Source organism: Gracilinanus agilis, chromosome 3 (assembly GCF_016433145.1).
Source record: "Gracilinanus agilis isolate LMUSP501 chromosome 3, AgileGrace, whole genome shotgun sequence".
Taxonomy (NCBI): Eukaryota; Metazoa; Chordata; class Mammalia; order Didelphimorphia; family Didelphidae; genus Gracilinanus; species Gracilinanus agilis.
Window position 1 is genome coordinate 431,938,222 of NC_058132.1, and position 27,844 is coordinate 431,966,065.

The 27,844-nt window shown below is 35.1% G+C and overlaps 1 protein-coding gene across 1 annotated transcript in view; it reads right to left on the reverse strand.

Moving 5' to 3' along the window:
- Positions 1 to 27,844, reverse strand: part of GBE1 (1,4-alpha-glucan branching enzyme 1) — a 372,788-nt gene that overhangs the window by 199,579 nt on the left and 145,365 nt on the right. The window contains exons 3-5 of the mRNA XM_044670326.1: positions 24,900 to 25,015; positions 2,402 to 2,527; positions 309 to 444 (exon numbers count right to left, since the gene is read on the reverse strand). Of these exons, the coding sequence (XP_044526261.1) occupies positions 309 to 444; positions 2,402 to 2,527; positions 24,900 to 25,015 (378 nt within the window). The remainder of the gene's footprint in view (positions 1 to 308; positions 445 to 2,401; positions 2,528 to 24,899; positions 25,016 to 27,844) is intronic.

The following is a 27,844-nucleotide window of genomic DNA, read 5'->3' on the forward strand; positions in this document are numbered from 1 at the left end:
CAATAACTGCTGAACACTTGGAGAAAGCACCTTTATGTATAAAACATAATAACTACATTAACATTTTTCTCTATTTTTAAACAATCACATCACACAATTTGAAATGAAAAAAAAAATAAATTGGTTTCTCATCTGCTAATTTTAGTCTATTTCTCTTTTGTATATCTATTTTAAAGAGCCCAAACTAAAATGTCCCTACTACACACTTAATCTCTTAACTCATAAAAGGCATTTTTTATTAACTTCTCTAAAAAGAGTATAGACTCATTAAAATTCTATCTGAATCAAAATCAACACTTATTACTTACCAAGGTCTTTAATTCTTGGTAGAACATTGCATGTAAAGTGTTTATATGAAGCAACTTTTCCTTCATGAGAAGAAATTCCTACATGAGATTCATAGATTCTTAGACTCTTTGGCTTTGTGGGTCGAGAATGCTTGAGCTATAAATTTGTACATAGGATTACATTTAGAAATGAACATGAGAATTACATTAGTTAATTTCGATAATATTTTTAATAATTTATTCCAGTCAAAAAATCTTAAATGCTTTTACACTAATGACTAAAATTAGCTAAAGCTTGCAACAAAAAAAAACTTCATTTTTTGAGTGCTGTTGATAGCTTATGCCTTAGTTAGAATTGTAAATGGATCCAGGATTACATTGATATATAGTTTGAGTCTTTCCTAGGATGGATAAGAAATATGAAACAAACAGAATAGCAGCATAAATGGTTTCAAAAATATATAATACACAAAGGTACACAAATGCTCTAAATTATATGCTCTAATTAATGAAGTTAATTACTAATATTCTCTATTTCTGGGGGCAATCATATGAGTCATTGGTAATGCTATTGTAGACTTTAGGAATTAAATCAATTGTAGGCTCATTTATAAAAATTAAGAAAGAAAAATTCATAAGGCCATGAATATTTTGCTTCTCAGCTAACTATAGTTTTGAATGTCATTAATAACAACATAAAACTGTCCGCAGAATATCTCTCATTAAATGACTTGTTTTAAAATACAACAGATAGTGAAGAAAGGGTGTTACAAAACCTCCAGCTAAACTTCAATTACTAAGGTTAAACTCAAAGCCAAATTTTTTGCCTTTTCCTTCCTCTTGAGGATTGTCTGTTCCTCTACTAGTGTGTAACTAGGTCCAGAAACTCTGTTCTAAGGATAGTTTGCCTACCTTAATAATACTTAATGATCAGCTTTTCAGACTTTTCAGTACTACTCTCTCTCCCTAATCCCATTCCAAAACCCCACTTCAAGCCTCAACATATATTCACTTAGAACCTGTATTAGGGCAAGAAATTATTTAAGTAATGAGGGGCTTGTTTCTTCAACCTAGTTCTGGAGTTTAAAATTCTTCTAGTCCCTAGTCATTTTTTCCCAAGTAAACTATTAGTAAAGGCTGTAATCTCAAATAGTTTCACTTTAGAACATGATAGAAATAATTTGCACTTAATAGTAGTTTTACTTAAGGATTATAAATACAATTAAAAAAGAAATTCAAAGACAATGAAGCTTGTTTTAAAAATTTCAGTTATCAAAGTTACTAAAGTGCCCAAAGACTTCCTCAAGGCAAAGGATTCTTCCTCAGGAAAATTCTTAAGAAAAATCGGGGTGATTATTCAATGGGTAAGTTTTAGGTGGGATTATTATTTAGGTACAGGTTGGAGTAAATGATCTCTGAGGTGTTATGATTCTGTAATTACATACAAATATAAATAAAAATCAATCCAACTTATAGTCAACCTTTAGATTAACAGAAAGTACTCTATACAACTGAGACTAAAATTTTGCTCTATGTAATAGTGATTGTAGTATATGCAATAAAAATAATGGTCAACATATTTAAAAAATGAGTAACTGAAAAATGATTATGTAGCCCCCAGTAATGAGAATAGGCTCTAATAAAATGAAAGCTATGGTCTGGCCAGAATCACTCCACACATGAGGCCCCCAAACCCCTCTCTAATATACTTGGTAAATGACTAGCTGTTCTATACAAACTCACTGAAGCCAAACATTTCCCTGAGAATGTGAACTAGATGTTACATATTCACCTGTGATTTATTATCTTATAAAAAACTCTGTTCAGAACCACTGAGGTAATCTAAATCTATTGTATCCATCTTGTAAATCATTACTAGCTATTGTCCCTGCAAAAGGCTTAGCTAATCTCTTAACTTACATCCTTTTCCCTATAAATTGTAAACTCCAACCCAATAAACTTTGCCACTGCTCTAAAAGACTTTCCTGCATGGTTTCTAGAAGGTATTGGCCCTACTGTAATCCCAAAACCCATCCCCTTTGCCCCAGTTGATGACCCACGAGCAACATGAATGGAAAATAAATTTTGGCTAAATAAAAATAGGTAATTCTTACTTGATAAGAATGTTCTGGGCACCAGTGTATCCAATCATAATTTACATTATCACCTTCACGAACCACATATTTTGCCCATGGTGAAATACGATACAGGATTTCTCTACTTTTACTAGTTATAACCACCTGAAAAATGAAATAACATTATCATTATTATTATTTTGAAAGTTGAAAAACACATTAAAATACTACATATACTAAATACTACAACAGAGATCTCGAAATACTTTTCACATGTTCTAATTCTCACTGTATACTTTAAATCACTTTAGTAAGATTTCATCTGGCCCCCATGAATGAATGAATGAATGAAGGAATGAATGAATGAATGAAAATTTATTAAGTCTTTAACTTGTGCCAACCACTGTGCTAAGCTATAGGTATACCGAAAGAAAACGCAGGTTTCTGCTTTCAGAGTTCATGCTGTTATTAGGGGACACAAAACATAAAAGAAAGTTCAGTTGGCATATGGAAAGGTCAAGAACCCCTAGGGATGCAACAGAAGAATCTACAGCAAGGCACGGGGGTTCTTAGATCCCATAAGTAGGTCAGGTGACAATGCTGGGAGTCTGTGGCATGCAGAGGCAAGGCAGGCAGTAAATAAAACCTGGTATGAGAAAATGAAACCAGAAACAATTAGAAACTGAAGATTTATGTGTAAGTGTATACAACACACAGACAGACAGACAGACAGACAGATAGATAGATAGATAGATAGATAGATAGATAGATAGATAGATAGATAGATAATACCAGTGAGTCAGTCTGGAAAATCAAAGAAGTATAAGATGGGGCCCTTGTCCATAAAGAACATACACCATCAATTCTTTATTTTTTTAAATGGCTTCTAAAACTTTCAGGAATCTTAGAGAAAATATGTGAACAAATGTGACCAAAAGGGTAGATAATAGTTGTTTGTTTATTTGTTTTTAAGTATTTTTCCATGGTTACATGATTCGTTTTCTTTCCCTCCCACCTCCCAGAGCTGAGAAGCAATTCCACTGGGTTATATATGTATTATCACTGTTATAGGTAGTTTGTAAGGTAAAAATAAATTTAAGATAGGAAACAGACAGACCAAAACAGAAACCTGGCTGGAATTATGGATATTCTAATATAGAATGCAGAGAAAGGTTTATGCTGAGAGAAACTTGGCAGGGGCTGGCAGGAGTTATCCTGGAGGAGCGTGGTGGTGGCATCCAGCCAAACGAGCCTCTGCAGCCTGTCGTTATTTGGGATCTGAAGAAGATAAGAGTGAACATCAAGCAAGCCTAGATTGAGTGAAAACTACTATTCTGCTTTTGGTGGACAACAAGCAGATAGCTTTTTACTTCCTAGAGTCCTTTCTGGATTTACTTGCTGTACAAGGATTGGGTTCTTGTGTCCTGCCTATATCTGAGGATCATCTTGGACAAGTGGTGTGAGACTCCCAAATTCCCAGCCCCTCTCTAGCTTTAACCAGAGCTGGCTATCAGTTTAGTTGAGTATAGCTTCAAACCAACATTCTAATTGGCAGTTGGTACTTCTGAGAATTAGAAATCCTTTACCCTCTTTCCCTTCCTTATCAAGTATTAAACTTAATTTTATAAAGCTTCCTGTTTATTTTCCTCTACACCAAGAGCCCACATAGCCCCACATAGCTATTTGTTATCCCTAGCTAGTTTGTTGTGGCATTTAACTGTCAGTTACCAAGTTAAACTGTTTCTCATTTCCCAAATCCCCTGTGTGGTTTTATTTAGTTTAATCCTTTCCCTAGTGAGGTTTGGGTGTGTACTTATTCCTCTGTCTGGCTCCAGTCCCCTCACCTTGCCTTTTAACATCACTCAAGACATCAGTTTTTTAAAAATTGCTTATTTATTTGTAAAAGGGTATAGAACAGAAAATTAATTCTTAGTAAGATATTCACTCAGATTCCAATCTTCTCCATTACTCTTTTTAAAACCCTTACCTTCGGTCTTAGAATCAATACTGTGTATTGGTTCCAAGGCAGAAGAGTGGTAAAGGCTAGGCATTGGGGTTTAAGGAACTTGCCCAGGACCACATAACTAGGAAGTATCTGAGGCCAAATTTAAACCTAGGACCTCCCATCTCTAGGTTTGGTTCTCAATCCATTGAGCTATCCAGTTGTCCCTACTAGATTTTAAGTTGTCACAGGGCCCTATGATTCTAGGCTTCATATCTCATATGTTACATAAGTAATAATAAAATTCAAAATCCTGGAACAAATTGGTTTGTAAATGTCTGTTTTAAAAAAAAAAGATGTAATGTATAACAAAAAGCGACTTTCTTTCTTAACTAATATAAAATATAAACCTAAAAAGGTTGAAGAGGGTAGAAAATGCAAATTTTTCAATGCAACTACTGTCCTTCTATTCACCATTAGTAGAGAAAATGTGAACCAATGTAACCTTTCCTTACATTCAAAGGAAATATACTATGATGAACATTTAATTCACAAGAAGAATTAAGATTAGGCAATACATAGAGGTAGTCTCATTCCTATATAATAAACCAAGTGAAAAAAGTCAACATACATTGATAAATTACTTTATATCTTTTAAATTAATAACATGTATATATTGATGAAATTATCTGAGCAAAAAATGGGAAAATAGAGAATTTTAGGAATATAAAGAATTTTTTCTTTAAACTTTTGAATTTAATCTCATATTTGGAGAATTATCAGAAAAGAAATGCAATAATTAATAAGATTAGCAAGGCAGCTTCTGAGAAGACCCTGAGATAAACTGCCATTCTAAAGCTGCTATAAAATTAAAAATAAAAGGACATTATTGGCGCATATAAATAAATATGTTAAATGTTATCTAATGAAGTTACATGAGTCATGTTTGGTTAACACACTTTGAATCAGTTCTACTAATTTAATTAACGTGTTGCTACAGGTACCAAGTAATTATTGTAATATATTATGTGAATGTGATTTGGTTCAAAATTTTATGTTTATTATGTTTACAATGTTTGTAACCTATTGAAAAATTTAATTTTTATCATATTAAAGAGTATTTTAAAAAGAGCTTTCCATTACTTTTTCTATAATTTCACATGCAAATTCTACTTAACCAAATAATTGAAAATTATAGTATGTTCACTAATTAACATATGCTTGTCCTTTGTAATTTTGCTTCTGGGAAAACTAAGCTGGGTTTGGATTTAGATAAATTCTTATAATAATTACCTCTAGTTGAGGAATGTTAATCACCACACAAAATATAAGAGATGTAGCTCTACCCATTAGCTTAACTAAGTAAATAAAAGGAAAATATAAGTTGGATATAGCCATTAATGAAGAACCAGTTCATTTCCTTTTGCTATCATTATTTTGGTAATATCTAATGGTTGTCTTTAAAATAAAACAAAAAAATATGAGAAATCACCACTTAGCTAATTTTTATGGAAAACTCATGAAAAGACATTAAAATTAAATTAAATAAACTGAAAAGTAATAGTAGAACAGAAAATCTGTACTAAAAAGAAAAGACATTACTAATGCACCTTTGAAGAGAAAGCCACTTGGATTCAATGATTTAGACAACCAATTCTGTATAGTTCTATCAGTTGATATCGAATTAGTCTTACGACCATTTTTCTGAAGAAAATTTCAGAATAAAGGGAATATCCAGACATTTGAAGTAAAATATTGAATCATGAGAAAAGTTAATGTTATTATTTAAAATTTTATTATTAAAATTTATTATAAAAATTATTATTAAAAAAGTTAGTTATTATTAAAAGTTATGCTATTATAACATAAACATGAACCCTGAATTCCATAAATACATTAACAAAAAATATAATCATTTTTCTAATACTTACTTACTTATGAAGGTGGAAATAAGCCCTTGTGTGGAATCAAATAGAGATATGCTATTATTTTTTAATTAAAAAAGATTAAAGACTGTTTAATCTTCTCAATTCCAACAGCCTAGATATAAAAAAAAAAACACACATGACCCTGTACTATTTTATTTCCTTCATTATAACTTTATTCTGACAAATCTTGAAGGAAAAAAGAAATCAAGGAATTAAGAAAGTAAATAAACAGGGGTTGTAAGACTTGAAACTGCATTTCAAGTACAAAACCTGAACTAAAACCTTGGGCAAAGTGAAGTCAATATAATAAAATAAATCTAAAAGCATCATACCAGAAATACAAAGGAGACATTCAAAATACTATCACTAAACAAGTGAAAATAAATATTCCTAAGTGAAAAGTATGAGAACAATACTTAGATTTGTGATCAAATAAAGATTGTCTGACCCTAGCAAACAAATGAATTACCCATGGTAAGAAAAATATAGAATTTAGATTTCCAAAATATTGAAAGAGCAATATAATAATAAAAGTAATAATTATAACATAGTAATAAAAACAATATAGTAATAAAAGAGCAATAAAGTATTAAAAACTCTAATAAAAGGGGAAAATCAGTGAGTTCTGTAGTGCAAATAGGGTGTATGTCAGCCCTGCAAAGCCTTGTGGGAGAATTTCTGACAGTTGCGAAGGTTTAGAGTCTGGAGGAAGTTCAGTTGATCTGGGAGACTCGTGGAGAGTAGAAGGGTCAATCTGAGTTCTTTCTTTGGATTGAAACCTGGCCTATATTCTGCAGCTTTTCTCTTTAAAAATTGTTAGCTTAACTATTTTCCTTTGAATCTCCCTAACCTCCCTTATTCCCCATCTTCATTTTCCCTGGTGAATTTCTGTGAGGTTTTGAAAGGAGAGTAAATCAGAGTGTTAGTTTTAAACTTGATAGTTTAAATAGTCAAATAGGGCTTACCCTTGGTACAAATTATATATTGAATCATTGTATCCAACTTTCCTAACCCTATTGATTACAAAACCACTTGAGAGCTGAGTTAAGGCAGGTCCTTTCACAGTTTCACGTTCCTAACTCCCTCCAACACCTGAAGCTTTCTCTAGGCGGCTGTTAGGGCTATCTTGTATCCTCCATTCCTTCCAATCACACATAGAAATCAATAAACCCAGTTTGTCAAGTAATCAAACTAGTTCATTAGTTGATTGATAAGAGAGGGAGAAGGGAAGAAAGGAATCATATTGTCTCTGAGTCATGAAGGGAATTGGAGGTGTCCATTTTGGAGGAAGTGCAATCTTAATACTTCCTCTGAACTGTTCCTTTGTAAACCTGAGAAACTGACTAGTAGCCCTCTAGTCAGTTTCAAGCCATTCTTGGCTAGCCCTAACCTTTGTCTGTAGAAGTGCCCTTCCTACTTGAGGGGCTCAGTCTGTTTCCCTTAAGTGTCTTAGTCTCAGGCCTGTGTCCCAGTCTCTCCCAGGCTGTAGCTTTTTGCCCAAAATATCTCATCCTCTCCCTTTCAACTCCTTATACCTCTGTGTTTATATTCCTTAAAATCAGTCATTCCCTTACTACTCCTACCACCTCAATTTACCACCTTTACCATTATACCTTCCTTATTCACTTTACTGCCTTAGGGATTCACAAACCCCTATTCACAGTGCCTTATCCTGTTCCAACCATATCTCTGCCTTAATTTCCCTACTACCTCTAGCCTATTCCCTTAATTACCTCCAGCCTTGGTCCCATATCACCCCATTGCTTCAGTCCCATATTATATCACCTATTACCCCACTACCTCAATCCCCTTATTACATCTACCTTATATTCCCTTATTACAATTCTCATTATTTTAAAAAGATATGCTTCAAAAAGATTAATCCATGTACATTCAAGGCTGGAATTCTATTAAAAAACAAATTTAGGATTTATTGAATTCAGATAAAAATCTGAACAGCATTTTCTGAGAAAGACCGACCACAAGCAAGTTTTTTTTAAAGCCTCTGTATATTCCCTTTAAAAAACATTATTAGGTTTAATTGCAGAATTATAGTGATTAATTGAATCATTAAAAGATGACTTTCAAGCAAGGCTACTACTGAAAGAGACTTGGGGGGGGAAAGGAGACTTAGAGATATTATAGTATCTTGAACTTTTAAAGAAATATGAAAAGAGAAAGAAAAAATTGCCCTCCAAGAAGTAATGTAGAGAAATTCCAGAGGCTAATTACAAAATAAAGCAACTTAAGGAACTGGAAAACAATAGTCAATAAAAATCAAATGGCACATACTTTTTAGCAGAAGAAGAAAACTGACTAAAACATCAAAAGGATAAAAGACTAAATCCTAAAATAACACTTCTTTCTACATTTTATAGGATAAGATTAAGAAATGCAATGCCAAAGGCTGTTTTTATTTTTGCTTTCTGAAATATATTTTCCAATTACATGTAACAATTTTTAGCATTCTTTTTTTAGTTTTGTTATAACTATAATTGATCTAATGTTGGTACTGAGTATTGATAGCCAAATGATAATGCCAAAAAAACTATTTTTGTAGTTGATTGATAGAAGGCTGGAAGCAGTTTAATACAACTCTGATTTATTATATTAGAGGTAGGGAGAGGAAATGGGAGGTAGAAAACCAGGAGTTAGAAATAGGATGGGAAATCTCAACCTTATACTAAAATGTCTACATAAAAACTCCCCAAAACTACTTTCTGTGCAGCTTCTTGCCTAGTAGGCCTCCTTAAAAACTATTCTCACTATCTTAAATAAAATTTCTATCTAGCTAAACCTATACTATGAACTTCTAAAGTAATATATAAAATCTTCACAGTGAAACTGACACTTCTTCTCTCTCTCTGAAGTCAGAAATCAAGGCCTCTGTCTGCTTCTTCTCCCTCAACTCAAATCCAACTGCCTGTCTCAACTGACATAAATAGTTCTCTAGCTCCCCCTCAGGTTCTGAGGAGAAAAGCTCTCAATAAAACACACTCTTTCTCAGCTTAGTCTGTTTATCTCACTCTCAAAGTAATGGTCTAAAAAAGTCACTAATAGATCTTCTTTCTGAGAGACTGACCCAGCAACCTGCTCTCAAGGAAGTCAGTAAGACTGGACCCAGAACTCTAAATCTTTCTTTTAGGAAGGGATTCCATGTGAACTAGAATGACCTCGAGGAATTGATGCAGAGTGAAAGGAGCATTGTACACACTGTGGTAAAGTCGAATGTAATGGACCTCTGCACTAGCAGCAACGCAATAATCCAGGACAATTCTGAGGGATTTATGGAAAAGAACACTATGCACTTTCAGAGGAAGAACTACAGGAGTGGAAAAACAGAAGAAAAACAACTGCTTGAACACATGGGTCAATGAGGATATGATATGATTGGGGATGCAGACTCGAAACAAACCACCTAGTACAACTATCAATAATATGGAAATAGGTCTTGATCGCTGACACATGTTAAAACCAGTGGAAATGCACATGTGCTATGGGTGTGTGGGGGGAAAGGGAAGAAATTGGAGGGGTGAAGGGGAAAGTAAGATGTTGAATCATGTAACCATGGAAAATTTTTCTTTAAAAAAATTTTATTTTAAAATAAAATAAATCTTTCTTTTATCAGAGGACTCTTAAAGTGACAGAGGGTGAGAACTTTCTGCTCTGGATTCTTAAAGAAGACAGCATACTATTACTAAACCTTTAACATAACACTTTTGCTCTTGATGAAACAATAATATTACTTAACTTCCTCTAACCTAGAAGCTCTGTTTCTAAGGAGACAGAGCAAACATTTAATAAATTCCTTATAACAATTCCAAATCCTCTGCCTCACTTGCCACTCCTTCAAGAAGGGAAGCATTTTAATCTAGATTACACATGTGCAGTCATGTAAAACATATTTCCATACTAATGTTCTGAAAGAAAAAAAAAAGACCAAAAGGGGGAAAAAATGAGAAAAATCAAGTAAAAAATCATGTATATTTAGATCTGTTCAGCCTCTATCAGTTCTATCTCAGGAAGTGGAGGATGTTTTTCATCATGAGATATTTAAAACTGTCTTAGATCACTATTGCTAAGAATAGCTATAAGTCATCCACATTTGATCATTCAACAATATCATTGTTACTGTGTACTACGTTCTTCAGATTCTGCTCACTTCATTTTGCATTGGTTCATAAGTCTTGCCAGGTTTTTAAATAAGCATCCTGCTCATCATTTCTTATACCATAATAGTATTCCATCGCAATCATATCTTATATCAGCCATTTTCCAATTGATGGACAGCCCCTCTATTTCCAATTCTTTGACAGCAAATAAAGAGCTCTTATTTTGTACATATGGTCCTTTATTTCCCTCTTGCATCTCTTTGGGAAGTACAGGACTAGTAGAAATATTACCGGATCAAAAGATATGCACAGTTTTATGACTCCAAAAAGGAAACATAATTTGTTAATAATTAATTTAAATTGTTTGACCTTGATCAAAGAGATGAAAATTAAAATTTTAGAAGGTTACTTTACACATATCAAAAAACAATTTTATAAAAGGAAAACAGCATAGTAGATAGAGCTGCTCTGATATAGCCATCTTGTCATCTGGTAAGTCATTTCAACACTTCGACAACCAGGCAACTTTAGAAGTTATAACTTGGAGAACAACTGCTAATCTTATTAGTAGAGGGAGTTTTCCCATTTAAAGCTCCCCAAACCAATAAAATTACACATATATACAAATAAATAGCAACTAAATTCAATGCCAGTACACTGAGGGAAAAGACATACTTTTACTTTTTTATACATAATTATACTGGAGGAATTGCAGTTTTTAGAATCCTTTTGACAAGTATCTGGCAGTAGGCAATAAAATTATAGAAACAATTACACCCTTGGGCTTAATAATTCCATTTTAGGAATTATAATTTATCAAAAACAAAAAAAGCTTCTCATTCAAATATTTTAACAATACCACTACATATGTGTAAAAAAATAAAAATGTCTAGCAATGGGGGCAATGTTTCAATAAATTGGAGTAACGATTTAAGAGAATGTTACAATGTGATTAATATGAAAAATAATACAAAGGAATTATGCAAAAGGACAATGGCTAGAACTAGAATAAAGGGTTAAAGGCTAACTGGCCACATGAGGAAAAGAAAATGACAATGAATGAATGAATGAATGAATGAATGAATAAAGAATTTTGATTAAAAACTTGAAAGTGGCTTCCAGGTTAAGATAGTGGCAGAGTAAAAAGCAGCTGCTTGACCTCTCCTAACCCACACATATAGGACTCCTCAAGAAGAAATAAAAACAAATCCAGACGAACGAAGGGACCCCACAACAGGGCACAGCATTGAAGGGAGTAAAACAGCTCTCACTAAAAAGCAAGCTGAGCAACCCACTCCCCCCACACACACCACCTACAATGCCAAAGCCAGCACAAAAGAGTTAGAGCAAGTTTGGGGCACCCATTAAGTCATTGGAAACTACCTGGCATCACCAGGGCCTGCTCCTGAGAGCAGCAAAACTTAAGACCCCCAAGAGGCTAAAGAACACGCGGACTTTGAACACAGACCCTGTGGCGTGGACACGGATCCTGAGCATTGGCGCTGACCTTGAGTGGGGAACCAGTGCAGAGGGGTGTATGACTGTGGAAGCAGTGCCCTGAGACTGTTATAGGAGCTTCAGGGAGAAGAACAAGCAAGGGGACCACCATTAGGGCTTGACCCTAAGAACAACTAGACCAGAGACCTCAGGAGCCAAAGGAGTGCAGACAGATCCTGGGCGTGAGAATAAAGGTGAGAGGGCGCAGGGCTAAAAATGGCAAGCCAGACACAAGAACCCCAGAAGAGAAAGATCCAAGAAGAAACCTTTAAAACTTGAAAACTTTTACACAGAAAAAATCCAGAAAATAGAGAAAACAGCAGAGGAGAACAAACAAGTAACCATATCCAAAGCATCCAAAAAAAATGAAAACTGGTCACAAGGTCTTCAAGAGTTCAAATCTGAGACTATGAGAAAGATAGAAGAGATGTGGAAAGAAAATAACTGTATAAAAGGTAGAATTTCACAATTAGAAAGAGAGGCAAGTAAATTGAAGACCAGAAATGACCAGATTGAAAAGGAAAACCAAAAGATTATACCTGAAATAGTCTCTAAAGGCTAGAATTGGGCAATGTTAAAAAGATGCCACCAAATCAAAAGAATTGATGAGCAAATTAGAGACCAAAATCAAACAGCTGGAAAATAGGACAGGCCAAATCGAAAAGGAAAATCAAAATCTTATACCAGAAAACCAGTATCTAAAGTCAAGAACTGGACAAGTAGAAGCCAATGATCTCTCAAGAGATGATGAAGAAAAAAAACAAAACAAAGTCAAAACACTGATAAAATAGAAGGAAACATGAAATATCTCAATGAGAAAATGACAGACCAAAAAAACAGGTCTAGAAGAGACAATTTGAGAATCATAGGTCTTCCTGAAAAAGCAGAAATTAAGAGAAATTTGGACTCCATACTAAAAGAAATTATTCAGCAAAACTACCCTGAAGATCTACAACAAGAAGACAATATAGACATTGAAAGGAACCATAGATCACCCTCTACACTAGACCCTGAAAAGACAACCCCCAGGAATATAATAGACAAATTCAAGAGCTTCCAAGTAAAAGAAAAAAATTTTACAAGAAGCCATAAAGAGACAATTCAGATATCAAGGTGCACCAATCAGGATCACAAAGGATCTGGCAGCCTCCACACTAAGAGACCACAAAGCTTGGAATATGATATTCAGAAAGGCAAAAGAACTGAGTCTACAACCAAGGATCACCTACCCATCAAAACCGACTATATACTTCTAGGGGAAAGGTTTGGGCATTCAACAAGATAGAAGATGATATGGAAGGAAGGAAAGAGGGGGGTGAATGGTAGGACACCAAGAGAAACTTGAACAAATAGGAAAAATAGGACATTCTATTACACACAAAGAGGGCATGGGAAGGGGAAGGGATGAATACAATTATAAGGAGAGGAAAGGAGCAGCATTAAGAGGTAATATTTAAATGTTACGCTCAGTGTAATTAACCCTGATAGGGAAGAATAGCTATATCCATTGGGATATAAAACTCTATCTAACCCTACTGAAAAAGTCAGAAAAGATAAACCAAGGGGAGCAGGGGAGTGGGGAGGTCAAAAAAGGGAGGGGAGAAGAAGGGGGAGTGAATTCATTAGGCCTTAAAAATAAAAAGAGGGGAATAATGAGGGAGGGTGTAGAAAGGGAAGTAAATCAAGGGAGGACACAAAGGTTAATGGCTTGAAGCAAACCACTGGTTTAAAAGGAAATAGTGTAAAAAGAAGGGGTAGAATCAGGAGAGGACACCAAAAATTTGGTGAATACACAATTGATAATTATAACTCTGAATGTGAATGGAATGAACTCTCCAATAAAAAGGAAGCAAATAACAGAATGGATTAAAAACCAAAATCCTCCCATATGTTGTCTACAAGAAACACATATGAGGCGGCTGGACATACACAGGTTTACGGTAAAGGACTTGAGCAAAATTTCTTGGGCTTCAAATGAGAAAAAGAAGGCAGGAGTGGCGATCATGATTTCTGACAAAGCCAAAGTAAAAATAGATATGATTAAAAAAGACAGGGAATGTAATTACATCCTGATGAAAGGCAGTATAGGCAATAAGGAAATAACATTGCTCAATATGTATGCACCAAATGGCATAGCATCCAAATTCCTAAAGGAGAAACTGGCAGAGTTCAAGAAGGAAATAGATAGTAAAACCATACTAGTGGGAGATCTAAATATTACTCTTTCAGACCTAGATAAATCAAAACAAAAAATAAATTAAAAAAAGATAAGAGGTGAATGAAGACCTAGAAAAATTAGATTTAATAGATATGTGGAGAAAAATAAATATGAACAAATAAGGAATACACCTACTTTTCAGTTGCACATGGTACATTCACAAAGATTGACCATGTAATAGGGCATAGAAACATTGCAAATAAATGCAAAAGAGCAGAAATAATAAATGTAACCTTCTCAGATCATAATGCAATGAAAATAATAATTAGTAAGGGCACATGGATAGGCAAATCAAAAACTAATTGGAAATTAAAAAATATGATTCTCCAAAACCCGCTAGTCAAAGAAGAAATCATAGTAACAATCAACAATTTCATTGAAGAGAATGACAATGAAGACACATCCTACTAAACTCTGTGGGATGCAGTCAAGGCAGTACTCAGGGGGAAATTTATATCCTTGAGTGCATATATTAACAAATTAGGGAGGGCAGAGATTAATGAATGGGGCATGCAAGTTAAAAAACTAGAAACTGAGCAAATTAAAAATCCCCAGATGAAAACTAAATTAGAAATACTAAAAATTAAGGGAGAAATTAATAAAATCAAAAGTAAAAGAGGTATTGAATTAATCAAGAAGACTAGAAGCTGGTATTTTGAAAAAACAGATAAAATAGACAAAGTACTGGTCAATCTAATAAAAAAAAAAGGAAAGAAGAAAACCAAACTGACAGTACCAAAGATGAAAAAGGAGACCTCACCTCTAGTGAAGAGGAAATTAAGGCAAGCATCAAAAACTATTTTGCACAATTACATGGCAATAGATATAGCAATCTAGGAGGTATGGATGAATATTTACAAAAATATAAATTGCCTAGATTAACAGCAGAAGAAATAGAATACCTAAATAATCCCATATCAGAAAAAGAAATTGAACAAGCCATCAAAGAACTCCCTAAGAAAAAATCGCCAGGGCCTGATGGATTCACAAGTGAATTCTATCAGACATTCAAAGAGCAACTAATCCAAATACTATAAAAATTTTGTGATATAATAAGCAAAGTAGGAGCCCTACCAAATTCCTTTTATGATACAAATATGGTCCTGATTCCAAAGCCAGGTAGATCAAAAACAGAGAAAGAAAACTACAGACCAATCTCCCTAATGAACATAGATGCAAAAATCTTAAATAGAATACTAGCAAAGAGACTCCAGCAAGTGATCAAAAGGATCATCCACCATGACCAGGTGGGATTTATACCAGGAATGCAAGGATGGTTCAACATTAGGAAAACCATCCACATAACTGACCATATCAACAATCTAACAAACAAAAATCACATGATTATCTCAATAGATGCTGGAAAAGCCTACAGTATATACCTAAAACCATCAACAAGCATCATATGCAATGGGGATAAATTAAAAGCCTTCCCAATAAGATCAGGAGTGAAACAAGGATGCCCATTATCACCTCTATTATTTAACATTGTACTAGAAACACTAGCAGTAGCAATTAGAGAAGAAAAAGGAATTGAAGTTATCAAAATAGGCAATGAGGAGACTAAGCTATCACTCTTTGCAGATAATATGATGGTTTACTTAATTAAAAAATCCTAGAGAATCAACTAAGAAGCTGGTAGAAATAATTAACAACTTTAGCAATGTTGCAGGATACAAAATAAATGCGCATAAACCATCAGCATTTCTATATATTCCCAACATCACAGCAGCAAGAGGTAGAAAGAGATACACCATTAAAATCACCTTAGACAATATAAAATACTTAGGAATCAATCTACCAAAACAAACACAGGAATTATACAAAAACAACTACAAAACACTTTCTAAACAATTAAAACTGGATCTAAACAATTGGAAAGCCATTGATAGCACATGGGTAGGACGAGCTAACATAATAAAAATGACCATTCTACACAAATTAACTTACCTATTTAGCGCCATACATATCAAACTACCAAAAAACTTTTTTACAGAATTGGAAAAACTATACCAAATTTCATTTGGAATAACAAAATATCAAGAATATCAAGGGAAATAATGAAAAAAAATGTGAAAGAAGGTGGCCTAGCAGTACCAGATATTAGACTATACTATAAAGCAGCGGACATCAAAACAGCATGGTACTGGCTAAGAGACAGAAGGGAGAATCAGTGGAATAGACTTGGGATAAGTGAAGTCAGCAAGACAGTGTATGATAAACCCAGAGCCCAACTTTGGGGACAAAAATCCAGTATTTGGCAAAAACTGCTGGGAAATTTGGAAAACAATATGGGAGAGATTAGGTTTAGATCAACATCTCACACCCTACCCCAAGATAAATTCAGAATGGGTGAATGACTTTAATATAAAGAGGGGAACTATAAATAAGTTAAGTGAACACAGAATAGTATACTTGTCAGATCTCTGGGAAGGAAAGACTATAAAACCAAGCAAGAGTTAGAGAAAATTACAAAATGTAAAACAAATGATTTTGATCATATCAAACTAAAAAGCTTTTGTACAAACAAAAACAATGCAGCTAAAATCAGAAGGGAAACAACAAATTGGGAAAAAATCTTTATAACAAAATATTCTGACAGGGGTCTAATTACTCAAATATACAAGGAGTTAAAGCAATTGTATAAAAAATCAAGCCATTCCCCAATTGATAAATGGGCAAGGGACAGACATGAATAGGCAATTTTCAGATAAAGAAATCAACAGTATCAATAAGCATAGGAGAAAGTGTTCTAAATCTCTAATAATTAGAGAAATGCAAATCAAAACAACTCTGAGGTATCACCTCACACCTAGCAGATTAGCTAAAATGATAGCAGGGGAGAGTAAGGAATGTTGGAGGGGATGTGGCAAAATTCAGACATTAATGCATTGCTGGTGGATTTGCAAACTGATCCAACCATTCTGGATGGCAATTTGTAACTATGCTCAAAGGGCTATAAAAGGATGACTGCCCTTTGATCCAGCCATATCATTGTTGGATTTGTACCCCAAAGAAATCATTGATAAACAGACTTGCACGAAAATATTTATACCTGCAATTTTTGTGGTGGCAAAAACCTGGAAAATGAGGGTATGCCCTTCAATTGGGGAATGGCTGAACAAATTGTGGTATATGCTGGTGATGGAATACTATTGTGCTCAAAGGAATAATAAATTGGAGGAATTCCATGTCAACTGAAAAGACCTTCAGGAATTGATGCAGAGTGAAAGGAGCAGAACCAGAAGAACATTGTACACAGAGACCAATACACTGTGGTAAAATAGAATGTAATGGACGTCTGTACTAGCAGCAATGCAATGACCCAGGACAATTCTGAGGGATTTATGGAAAAGAAGGCCACCCACATTCAGAGGAAAAACTACAGGAGTGGAAACACAGAAGAAAAGCAACTGTTTGGACACATGGGTTGATGAGGACATGATTGGGAATGTAGACTCGTAACTACCACACCAATGCAACTATCAGCAATTTGGAAATAGGTCTTGATCAATGACACATGTTAAAACCAGTGGAAATGCACATCGGCTATGGGGTGAGGGGTCAGAGGGTGAAGGGGAAAGTAAGAGCATGAATCATGTAACCATGTTAACTTTTCTAAAAAATAAATATTATTAAATGTTAAAAAAAAACACTTGAAAGTGATGTAAATATTATAATACTTTGTGAACTGAAAATTAATTAATAAAAATGTAAATAATCATTAAGGAAGATTTCATTTTTTAAGATAAACTCAATGTTAAATCATTAATGCATTTTAAAAGATTAGAAAAAATATAGAACAAAAATTGTTATTGTCATTGTTTTGTTAAAATTTATTTTTTCTTTAATCTTCAGTTCAGATTTTATGATTTTGTATGGAATTTTATTAAATTTCATTGTCTGCATGTACTTGTTCAAATTAAACTACACTAAAATTATACTTAAAAAGAATGTAACTAGCAACTCTGCAAATTAAGCAAGGCAAAGGATGAACAAATATAACCTAACCCCAATGAACAAAAATAAAGATAAAATAACACATTTTCACTTAGGAAATCTGAATTTTAAAAAAAAAATGCAAAGGGGAAGAAAATTAGAGTAGAACAAAAACTTCAGCAAAGATACTAAGAAAATTGTAAGGAATAAAAATCATCTCAAATTTATAAGAAAATATTAACAAAGAATGTATAATCAAAGAGAAAGGGAAAAAAATCCCCAGCACATTTTTATGGCACCTTAACTTATAATTACATCATTCTTCTAGACATTATCTAATTATCTTTATAACAGTCAAGGGGATTGTAAAACACTTATTTAAGAGCTAGCAATCTTATGTAAGAGAACATATGGAAGGACCAATAGTGACAAAACAAAACAAACAAAAAAAAGTGCTTACTATGTGCCAGGCACTGTGCTAAGCACTGGGTTTATAAACACAAGTAGAAAAAAAGTCACTGCTCCAATTGACAAATGGTCAAAGGATATGAGCAGACAATCCTCAGATGATGAAGAAATTATAACTATCAAGTCATATGAAAAAAATGCTCCAAACCATTATCAATTTGAGAAATACAAATTAAAACACCTGAGGCACTATCTCATACCTATCATATTGGCTAAAATGACAAAAAAGGAAAACAGTAAATGTTGGAGAAAATGTAGAAAAACTGAGACACTAATACAACAATGCTATTGGAGCTGTAAACTGATTCAACCATATTGAAGAAAAAAATTGAAATGTTATGGCCCAAGGGGCCATAAAATTATGCATATCCTTCAACCCAGCAAAACCACTACCATCAAAGATAGGAAAACGGGGCCTAAAAACATGGAAAAACTTACATGAAATGATTCAAAGTGGAGTAGGCAGAGAATGCTGTACACAGTAATAGCAATAATGCACATAATGATCAACTGCAAATGAATTAACTATTATTAGCAATGCAAAGATCCAGAACAACTCTAAGGGACTCATGATGAAAAAGGAACTCAGAGCCTGAATGCAGATTGAAGCATATCATTCTTTACTTTATTTCCTGCATGGATTTTTCTCAAGTGTAAGCAATATGAATCTTCTTTCAAAAAATGATGAACATGAAATCTGTATTGTAAGATAACATATGTTCAACATATATCTTATTACCTGACATCTTGGGGAAGAGAGATGGGGAAGAGAGAGGTAGAAAACATTGATCACAAAATGTCAGAAAGATATTTAAAATTGTATTGAACTACAAAAACATTAATTTAATTTAAAAAAAAAGCGACGTTGTCCTAAAAGAATTTATATTCTAACATGTATATGTATATGTATATGTATATGTATATGTATATGTATATGTATATGTATATGTATATATACATATATATATATATAGTGTGTGTGTGTGTTTATGTGTCAGTAGAAGTGTTCAGGAAACAGACAGGATATTTTACATTTCTGACCTGGGTTTGGATCTGGGAGTAGAGCACTGCTGAACTATTCAGCAAGCTGGGAAAATGGTTTTAAGCACCAGAGTGTAAGCTTTCCAGTTTGGTCTGGGATTCTTGTCCTGGTTATTCCTCTGTAGACTTTTGAATAGACCAGAAGCTTCTCTACTCTAGGGATCTGATGTATATTGTTTTTGAGCTCTCACCTTTATAGATAACTGCTCCTTAACCTGGAATGCCATGCTTTGGAATGGATATCCTCCTTTATGGATATAGGACCCAGAACTCATTAGTTAATGACAAAGCTAAGGGCAGCTATGTGGCTCAGTGGATTGACAGCTAGGCTTAGATGGGAGGTCTTAGATTCAAATCTGGCTTCAGATACTTCCTAGCTACGTGATCCCGGGCTAGTCACTTAACCCTCATTGTCTAGTCCTTACCTCTCTTCTGTCTTGGAACCAATACATAGTATTAATTCAAAGATGGAAGATAATGGTTTAAAAAAAAGTTAATACCAAAGCTGCCAATTAGCACGTATTCTTGTCTCAGTACTCCAGTATAAGTATAGAAATGCCTCTTGCCTTGTTGTACAGCCTTCTCCCTTCTAATGGGAAAAACAGGGGAAGTTAACTTAAATATTTATCAGGGTTCAGAAGGGTGAGCAGGAGACAGGAATGGACAATAGTATGGGACCAAACAAGTTAGGGAAACTGGGTTTAATGTTAAGGGAAATGACTATTGACAGGAGTGACACTATCACCCTGCCCCACCTAGACAAAGGGTCTGTGAAAACCAGCAAGCAAATGACAAAAGGGCTTGTAAACAAATTTAATTAAGGGAACTATGGTCTTTTAAAGGATGGGAATAGGGGTTTCTATACTTCCAGACTATGGGCAAACCACAGGGTCAGGGGAGGGACTTATCTACACTGAACAAAATCTAAAGCAGGACAAGGCACAAGGGAGATCAGGATGGAAAGTGGGATATCCTCACTGCAGAGTCCTGTCACAATCCAGCAATGGTATAGCTTTCCCAGGTCTTCAGCCAGTACACCTTCAATTGGGTAAGTCAGGGAGCTAAACCAACCTGAGCTGACCAGCAACTCAGGTTAGATTTCATAGTCTCTACCAAACCTCCCACAGGCAAAATCCTCCTTCTGGATAACAGGAAATCAGGGTGCAAACTCCACTTCCTCTGAGGTCTCCCAGGATCAGTTACAACTTGTCCCAATCACCATGGAGTCCATCTCAGAGAGAGAAGCTTCCTGCTTCCCCATTCCAATTAGAATTCTCCAGCCCTGCCTGCTAAGTCTTCTAAATAATAATTTAGTAATCTTCCTCACAACACCCTTGAGCAAGAGTTGCACAAATCTGCTCTTAACCAGATGGACTCTTTCCCCACCAGTCTCCATAAATTTCTCTATCTCCCTAGACTTCGGTGGGGAGTTGGCCACTTATGTTTTCTAGATATGTTGACAAGACTTTTGGTTTCTTTGGAGGGGAAGGGGATTCACTGTACTTCTTTGAACATTAAGTAGCATCAAACAATTTTAAATTTTAGTGGGTCAAAACAGGGTAACCACATCTTCTATTGAGAATTTTAGTTTCTGTATTTTGTAAACTGCTATCTACTGACAACTATTCCAAAGATAAATATTATAATAGCATCTTATCCTTTGTAAAAGTATACTAACTAAAAACATGATGGAGATCAGATTATTTTCAAACGAAATAGGCTATAATTCAAATTTCCAAAAGAGGGAGATATAACTCCATTGGTACAAAATACAAATATGTTGAAATATACAACCTGGTAAGTTACTAACATAAATTAAATTCAAATAAAAAAAGAACTATAAATTGTGCATCCATCTTAGTCATGTTTACTTTTACTAAAAGGATTTTCTAAATATTTCTAAAAGATACTAAGAATCAACTCTAGGACAGAAGATCAGTAAGGGCTAGGCAATTGAGGTTAAGTAACTTGCCCAAAGTCACACAGATAGGCAGAATCTGAGACTAATCTACCTGTCTCTAAAAATTATACGTGAATCATACAAGAATGAAATTACAGCTTAGTCAATTAATCACCTATGATACTTTCAACTATTAGAACATAAATCTTATGGAAGCTGTAGTTTAAGACTAAAGGTCCTAAGGTACTTAGGTTTTGAATATTTCTCTAGTTCATGAATGTATACTGTGACAAGAACATTGTGCCTCAATACTAGAGTATTTTGACTGAGATCCCTTGTAGTTCTGAATCTAGGATGTGTTATTTAATTGGATGTTGCATCCGATAAGGCAGATCACAACTCATTTATGATTATCCTAAGGGACTTTTGTGTGTCACCTCATAAGAGGGCTTTTCTTAACTTCTCTTGAAACTGAGAGGATACCAGCAAAGAACACAGGTTACTCATCATTCTCACAACACAGTCAGAAACGTTGCTTTTATGATCATACATTTCCATTATGACATCCTTGTCATTTGTCAGGTCTTGGGCTAGGTGTTGGAGATACACAAGTATCTCCAAGTATAGAGTTATTATGAAATAACCCCTACTAAAAGGGGACTTATATTCTAATCTGAGGAAACAACATATATTATAGCAAAACTTTAGTGAACAAATACAAAATAGTTAGTGAGTGCCTAAGAGCCTTCCTAACCCTAATATTTCCTCTCTTTAAATAATCCTACACAGAGCTGCCGAAGTGATCAGAAAGGAATTCATGCAAAATATGGTGTTTGAGTTATATCTAAAAGGAAAACAAGGACTCAGTGAATCAAAAGTAACAAGATAGTGAAACTTCAAGAATATGAGGCAGTCAAATGAAAAGGTACTAAGTCATGTTTAAGAAATATAAAGCCAGTGTGTACTGATCTTAGAGTAAGGGAGAGTGATGTCAAATGACTTTGGAAAAATGCATTAGGAAAAAATGCAAAAGGCTAAACAAAGGATTTTATATTTGATCCCAGATGCAATAGAAAGTCAATGGAGTATAAGGGAATCACATATGGTCAGATCTGTAATTAAGGAATATTATTTATGCATGTATGTGTATAAGATGGATTGGAATGGTAAAAGATGAGATAGGGAGACCAGTCAGGAGATTGTTATAATTTAGATAAGAGGTGTAATGCAAAAGATGCAAGAGAGGCTTTTGATCTTGCAGGGGGCCAACTGAAAACTTCTGGCAGTTAGAAGCCTTAGAATTCTGAGAGAAGTCAGTTGGTCCCTGAGGCTTGAACAGAGCAGAAGGACTAACTAGAACTCTGCTTGGCTTTCAGTTTTGCTTATGGCCTGTGCTTTGTCTCTGGACAATTTGAACCTAGCTAGTTTCTCTGGACCTCTCCCTGACTTTCTCCATATTATTTCCCTGTTTTCCTTTCCTGTTTTCCTGGGGCTCTGGGAGACAGGGTGGCTTTTGGATTCTTAGTGAAAAGACTTTGTGGGTTTAGTTTCCCCAATAGGTAACTAGGACATCCTTGAATTCAAACTATCCCTTTAGTATTCCCTCTACTTTAAAAGCAGCCAAATCTTCCCTGGCTGAGAGAAGCAGGTCCTCTCTCAGTCTAACCCATTCCTGTGACCCTCCCCCATCTAGAGTTTCTCCCTAGCGGCTGTCAGAAACCCCAAAACCCCTCTCTCCTTCCTGACCAACGCTCAACATTAATAAAGTCCTTTGTTACCTAATCAAACCCTCTGGAGAATCATTGTGTTACAGAATTAGGCAAGAGTTGAAGGGGAAGGAATTATTCTCTTTTATTTCCTAAGGGAAACTGGAGGCATCCATCTTGGGAGGAAGTAGTTGCCCAAGGCTTCCTCCTGAATCCCTTCAGTTTCACTGACAGGGAGGAGTCTTGTGACTCCTCCTTTGAGGACTTGAGAAACTGACAAGAAAGCCCTCAAGTCAGATTTCAATCATTTCTGACTGGCCTTATTCCTTGTGTCTGTAGAAGTACCTTTCCTGCCTGGAAGGGTTCAGCCTATTACCCCCAGTATCCTCTGTCTCTAGCTTGGGTGTCTATCCTATGTTAGCTGCCTCTCCTGAACACTTTACCCTGTACCCTTACCATCCTAATACCACCTTGTCCATTCCTCCCTAGACTCAGCCATCCCTTTCATTCCTCTCCTATTACCTCAATCACTTTTTATCCCTTTGTCACTCAGCAAGGGAAGGAGAGCACCCCCCAATGTTAGTGTCCCCTTTTATCCATCACAGAGGTGATAAGCCCTATAATTTCTATAACTCAGCTAAATTGTTCCTCATATACAACATTCCATCTCCTATAATAATACAGGCTATCTCCAACTGTTTTTCACTTCAACTTCATAGAATCTCTAGCTTCATGCAAGGCTCAGCTCAATTGTCACCTTCAAAAGAAGTTCTAATCTTGTAGCCCCCAGTAGAGAGAGTAGGCCCCAGTAAAATCGTAGCCATAGCATAGGAATTGCCAAACACAGCTCCTCAGCAAGCAAACTTTTTCCCTTCACAAATACTATATATTCTTCAAAAAAATCACTGGAGCAGGAATTCTATGACAAATTTAGCCAGGTAGTTACACACTGACATATTGAATTATCACCTACAGAAAAGTCTGTCTAGAACCACAGAGGTAATCTAAATTCATTGTAAATCACTGTAAATGAATAATATAGTAAATCATTACTACCATTTTCTCTGCAAAAGGTTTACCTAAACCCTTAGCCTATGTCATTTTCCCTATAAAGTATGTACCCCAAATCATTAAAATTTGTCACTGATCAGCAAGAGGATTCTTTTTCCACTCAATAACAGGAACAGATGTTGAATTTATTATAATAAGGAAAGGTGGAAAGGGAATTTGGATAACCCTAAACTAATATCAACTACCTAAACCTCCCCCAAGATCTAAAGTTGTTCCCTCATGGGAAGTCTTCAAAGTAATTTCCTACACTGAGTCTAGCCTCTCTGACCTAAAAGATCCCCACTCCTTCTCTAGCTAAGGCTGCACTAAACCAAACCCCACTTTTCATGGCAATAGAGAAGTGGTTTATGGCAGGTTATCTGGGCCCAGGGAAAAGATCTTGGATCCACGAGGACCCCAGACCTGATCTTACAGACAGCTGGTCCAAAAGACTTAGGATTATATCAGGAACTCAGTAGATTACAGAAAGTAGCAGGTAAACAGGTAAAATGAGAGATTAAAGCAGTAAAGACACCAAGGAAAGCATCCAGTCTTCTCCAGTTCTAACCAGAAAAAAACAGCTTAACCCTCAACATTCCAGAATCTTTATCCTCCTGTCATTCTCCCTTGTAGACCTGACATGCTAAAATCCTCTTCCTTATAAGAGTATTTAATAAATGTTTCCTGAGTTAAAGACTTGAATTTGTAATTACACTTATAATTATGATGACATTACCTTTAATTTTGATCCATGAGGCACAATTGAAGATTTATTATGCTTGGGTGGGATATAAAGCTCCCATTTCCCATATTCAAGTTTTTTATAGGGATGAGAAAATGGATTCCAACCATCTGTAAGCAAAGGAGAAAAAAAAATCTGTAGCCAGAGTTCATTAAAATGAATATCCAATTAAGTTAAATAAAATAACAATCAAAGTTTTATATACTAAGAAATACCATAGGAAAGCAAGTTAAGAAACTGCCAAAAAAGGATAAAAATTCAGATATTGCTTCTCATATTATGGAATATATTGAGGAAATCAGTCAAAAGATATTTATTAAGCATCTTCTATAAGCCAGACACTGTGGTAAACACTAGGGATACAAAAAAAAAAAAAAAAAAAAAAACACAAAAGATAGGATCTGTTCTCAAACAGCTCACAATTTAATGCAGGAAAAAAAACAAGCAAACAAATAAGTACAAACAATCTACATACATGTCACAGGAAATACAATAGTTGCCTCTTATTTGTGGTTTCAGTTACCCACAATCATTCCAGAGGAAGGAGGTAAGCAGCCAACATGATTCAAGACACATAAAGGGTGAGATAAAAGTACAAACAAAAGTCAGCCAAGCAGATGGGCAGGCAGGGTGTGGAGTAAAGATCTCCTCAATGAATTATACCCAGTTTTTCATAGAAGGTTATTTGTGGTAGTGGGGTTTCCATCATGAGATGGGATTTGGAGCTGTGTCTAGGCCACGGTTCAGAACTGAACTCCAGTCAGAGACAGTTCTTCCCAGAAGTCCCTGCCCCCAACCTTCCAACTGCCCCTGGCTGTCACTCCTGCTTCCCCAGCATTCCATTTCCACTGTGTTACATCCTTCCTTTCAGTAGAGACAAACCCTCAGAGAAAGGAAGTTAAAGAACCAAGGAACCAAGGAAAAGGATTCCACAGGCACTGCCCCCCTGGGTGGCCCAGGCAAATTAACTATGGTTGGTTCCTGAGATATGATGTGTGAGAGATAGTGGGTGGAGAAAAGAGTTTATAAGTGGAGACTAGGAAGTCTTTGGGTCTTGGCATGCTCATGAAGAAGTTGAGGGGATTCTTGTTGGAGTTCAGCTAAAAGCCCATAAATGGCAGCCATGGATTAGAAAGTTAAGTATCCCTTTATTTCTCCCCTATCTTTCTTTCTCTTTACTACTACTACTACTACTTTGATTTAATTAAGTTATTAAGCTACTGCCAGTCTCATAATTTTAGTTATTATACTGGGAAACCAGCATGTTAATACTTTCACTTTTTTTACCTTTCAGTTCAGTCTTTCAAATAACATTCACAATTTACTCTTCCAGTATTAATTCTGTAGCTGTATACAATATTCTCTTCATTCCTCACTATTCATTAGGCCATGTAGTTTTTTCCAAGTTTTTTTTTAATTAACTTGTTGGTCATTTCTTATGATGTGAATAAGTTGTTTATTGTATGTATACAAGTTGTTTAACCATTTCCCAATTGATGGGCATCCCTTGAATTTCGAATTCTTTGCCACCACAAAGAGAGCTGCTCTAAATAGTTTGGAGCATATGGATTCTTTTCCTTTTTCCCTAATCTCCTCAGGAAACACACTAAGTAATGGTAGTGATTTAGAGCATTTTTTAATATAGCTTACATTGATTCTTTGATTTTTCTTTTGTCCAAAAATTATTTACTCAACTTTTCCTCATTTTACAATTAGGGGATGGCTCTTGTTCTTAGAAATTTAGCAAAAAGTTATCTATATATTTTAGATGAGACTGCTATCTAAGAGGCAGTTTATAAAAAAAAAATTCCCAATTTTCTGTCTTTCTTTTAATCCTGGCAACATTTGTTTTATTCATACAATGATTTTACAATTTAATGTTCTCAAAATAACCCATTTTACATTTCACAATGTTCTCCATTTCTTGTTGACTCATAAATTCCTCTCCTATCCATAAATCTGATAGGTTGTATGTTCCCTATTCTTCTAATTTAGTTACAGGATCTCTTTTTATGGCGAGGTCATGTATTCATTTGGACCTTAGCTTAGTAAACAGTGTAAGATGGATCTTTACCTAGTTTCCAAACGGGTTGCTAGTTGTTCCAGCAATTTTTACCAAATAGTGATTTCTTATTTCAAAAAACAGGTCTGTGGTTTTAAATACAAGATAACTATTATCATTTACTACTATCTGTTGTACATCTGTTCTGTTACATTGATATACCTTTGTATTTCTTAGCCAGTACTAGATAGTTTTGATAATTTCTGCTCCATAACACAATTTAAAAACTGGTATTGCTAGATCTCCTACCTTCATGTTCTTAGACTATGTGCCACTAAAAAGAACTTAAATACTTTAAAAAAGGAATTCTTTAATTTCTTTAATTACAAGGGGGATCTATAAGCCCACTTACCATAGAGATGTGTCGGGATTAACCAGCCCACAGTGACAGGAAGAAGGAAACGGGGAGTCACCTGCTGAGCCAGCATCAATTGCAGGTTGTCAGTTGCTAACAGGTGGGAGTCAGTTGCTGACATGATTGGCAGTTGCGAGGAAGTTGGCTGAGGGGCATGTTAGTCTTTGGGGGTTGGTTGCTGGTTGAATGGGTTGGCATTTAATTACTGGAATATAAAGGCAGGCTGGAGTTCCTGCAAGGGCTTTTGGCTTTAGTCTTTAAAGGGCTTTTTGCCTCTGGGATCTCAAGAGAGAAAGAGGTCTATCTCATAGGCAACAATCTGCTGTCAGTTGGCTATTGATCATTAGGGCTGTTATAGAAAACTGACTGAAGGAGTGAAAGAGTGGTAGCTGTCTATTATTTTAGGGAGTGAGGTTTATAGAGAGAGTAGGTTAGATAGGCCTATTTGTTTGCCAGGCAAGAAGAAGCTATCCCCAGAAGACAATTAGAGGTAGTTATTAGGAATTTTAGGTAGTATTAGGA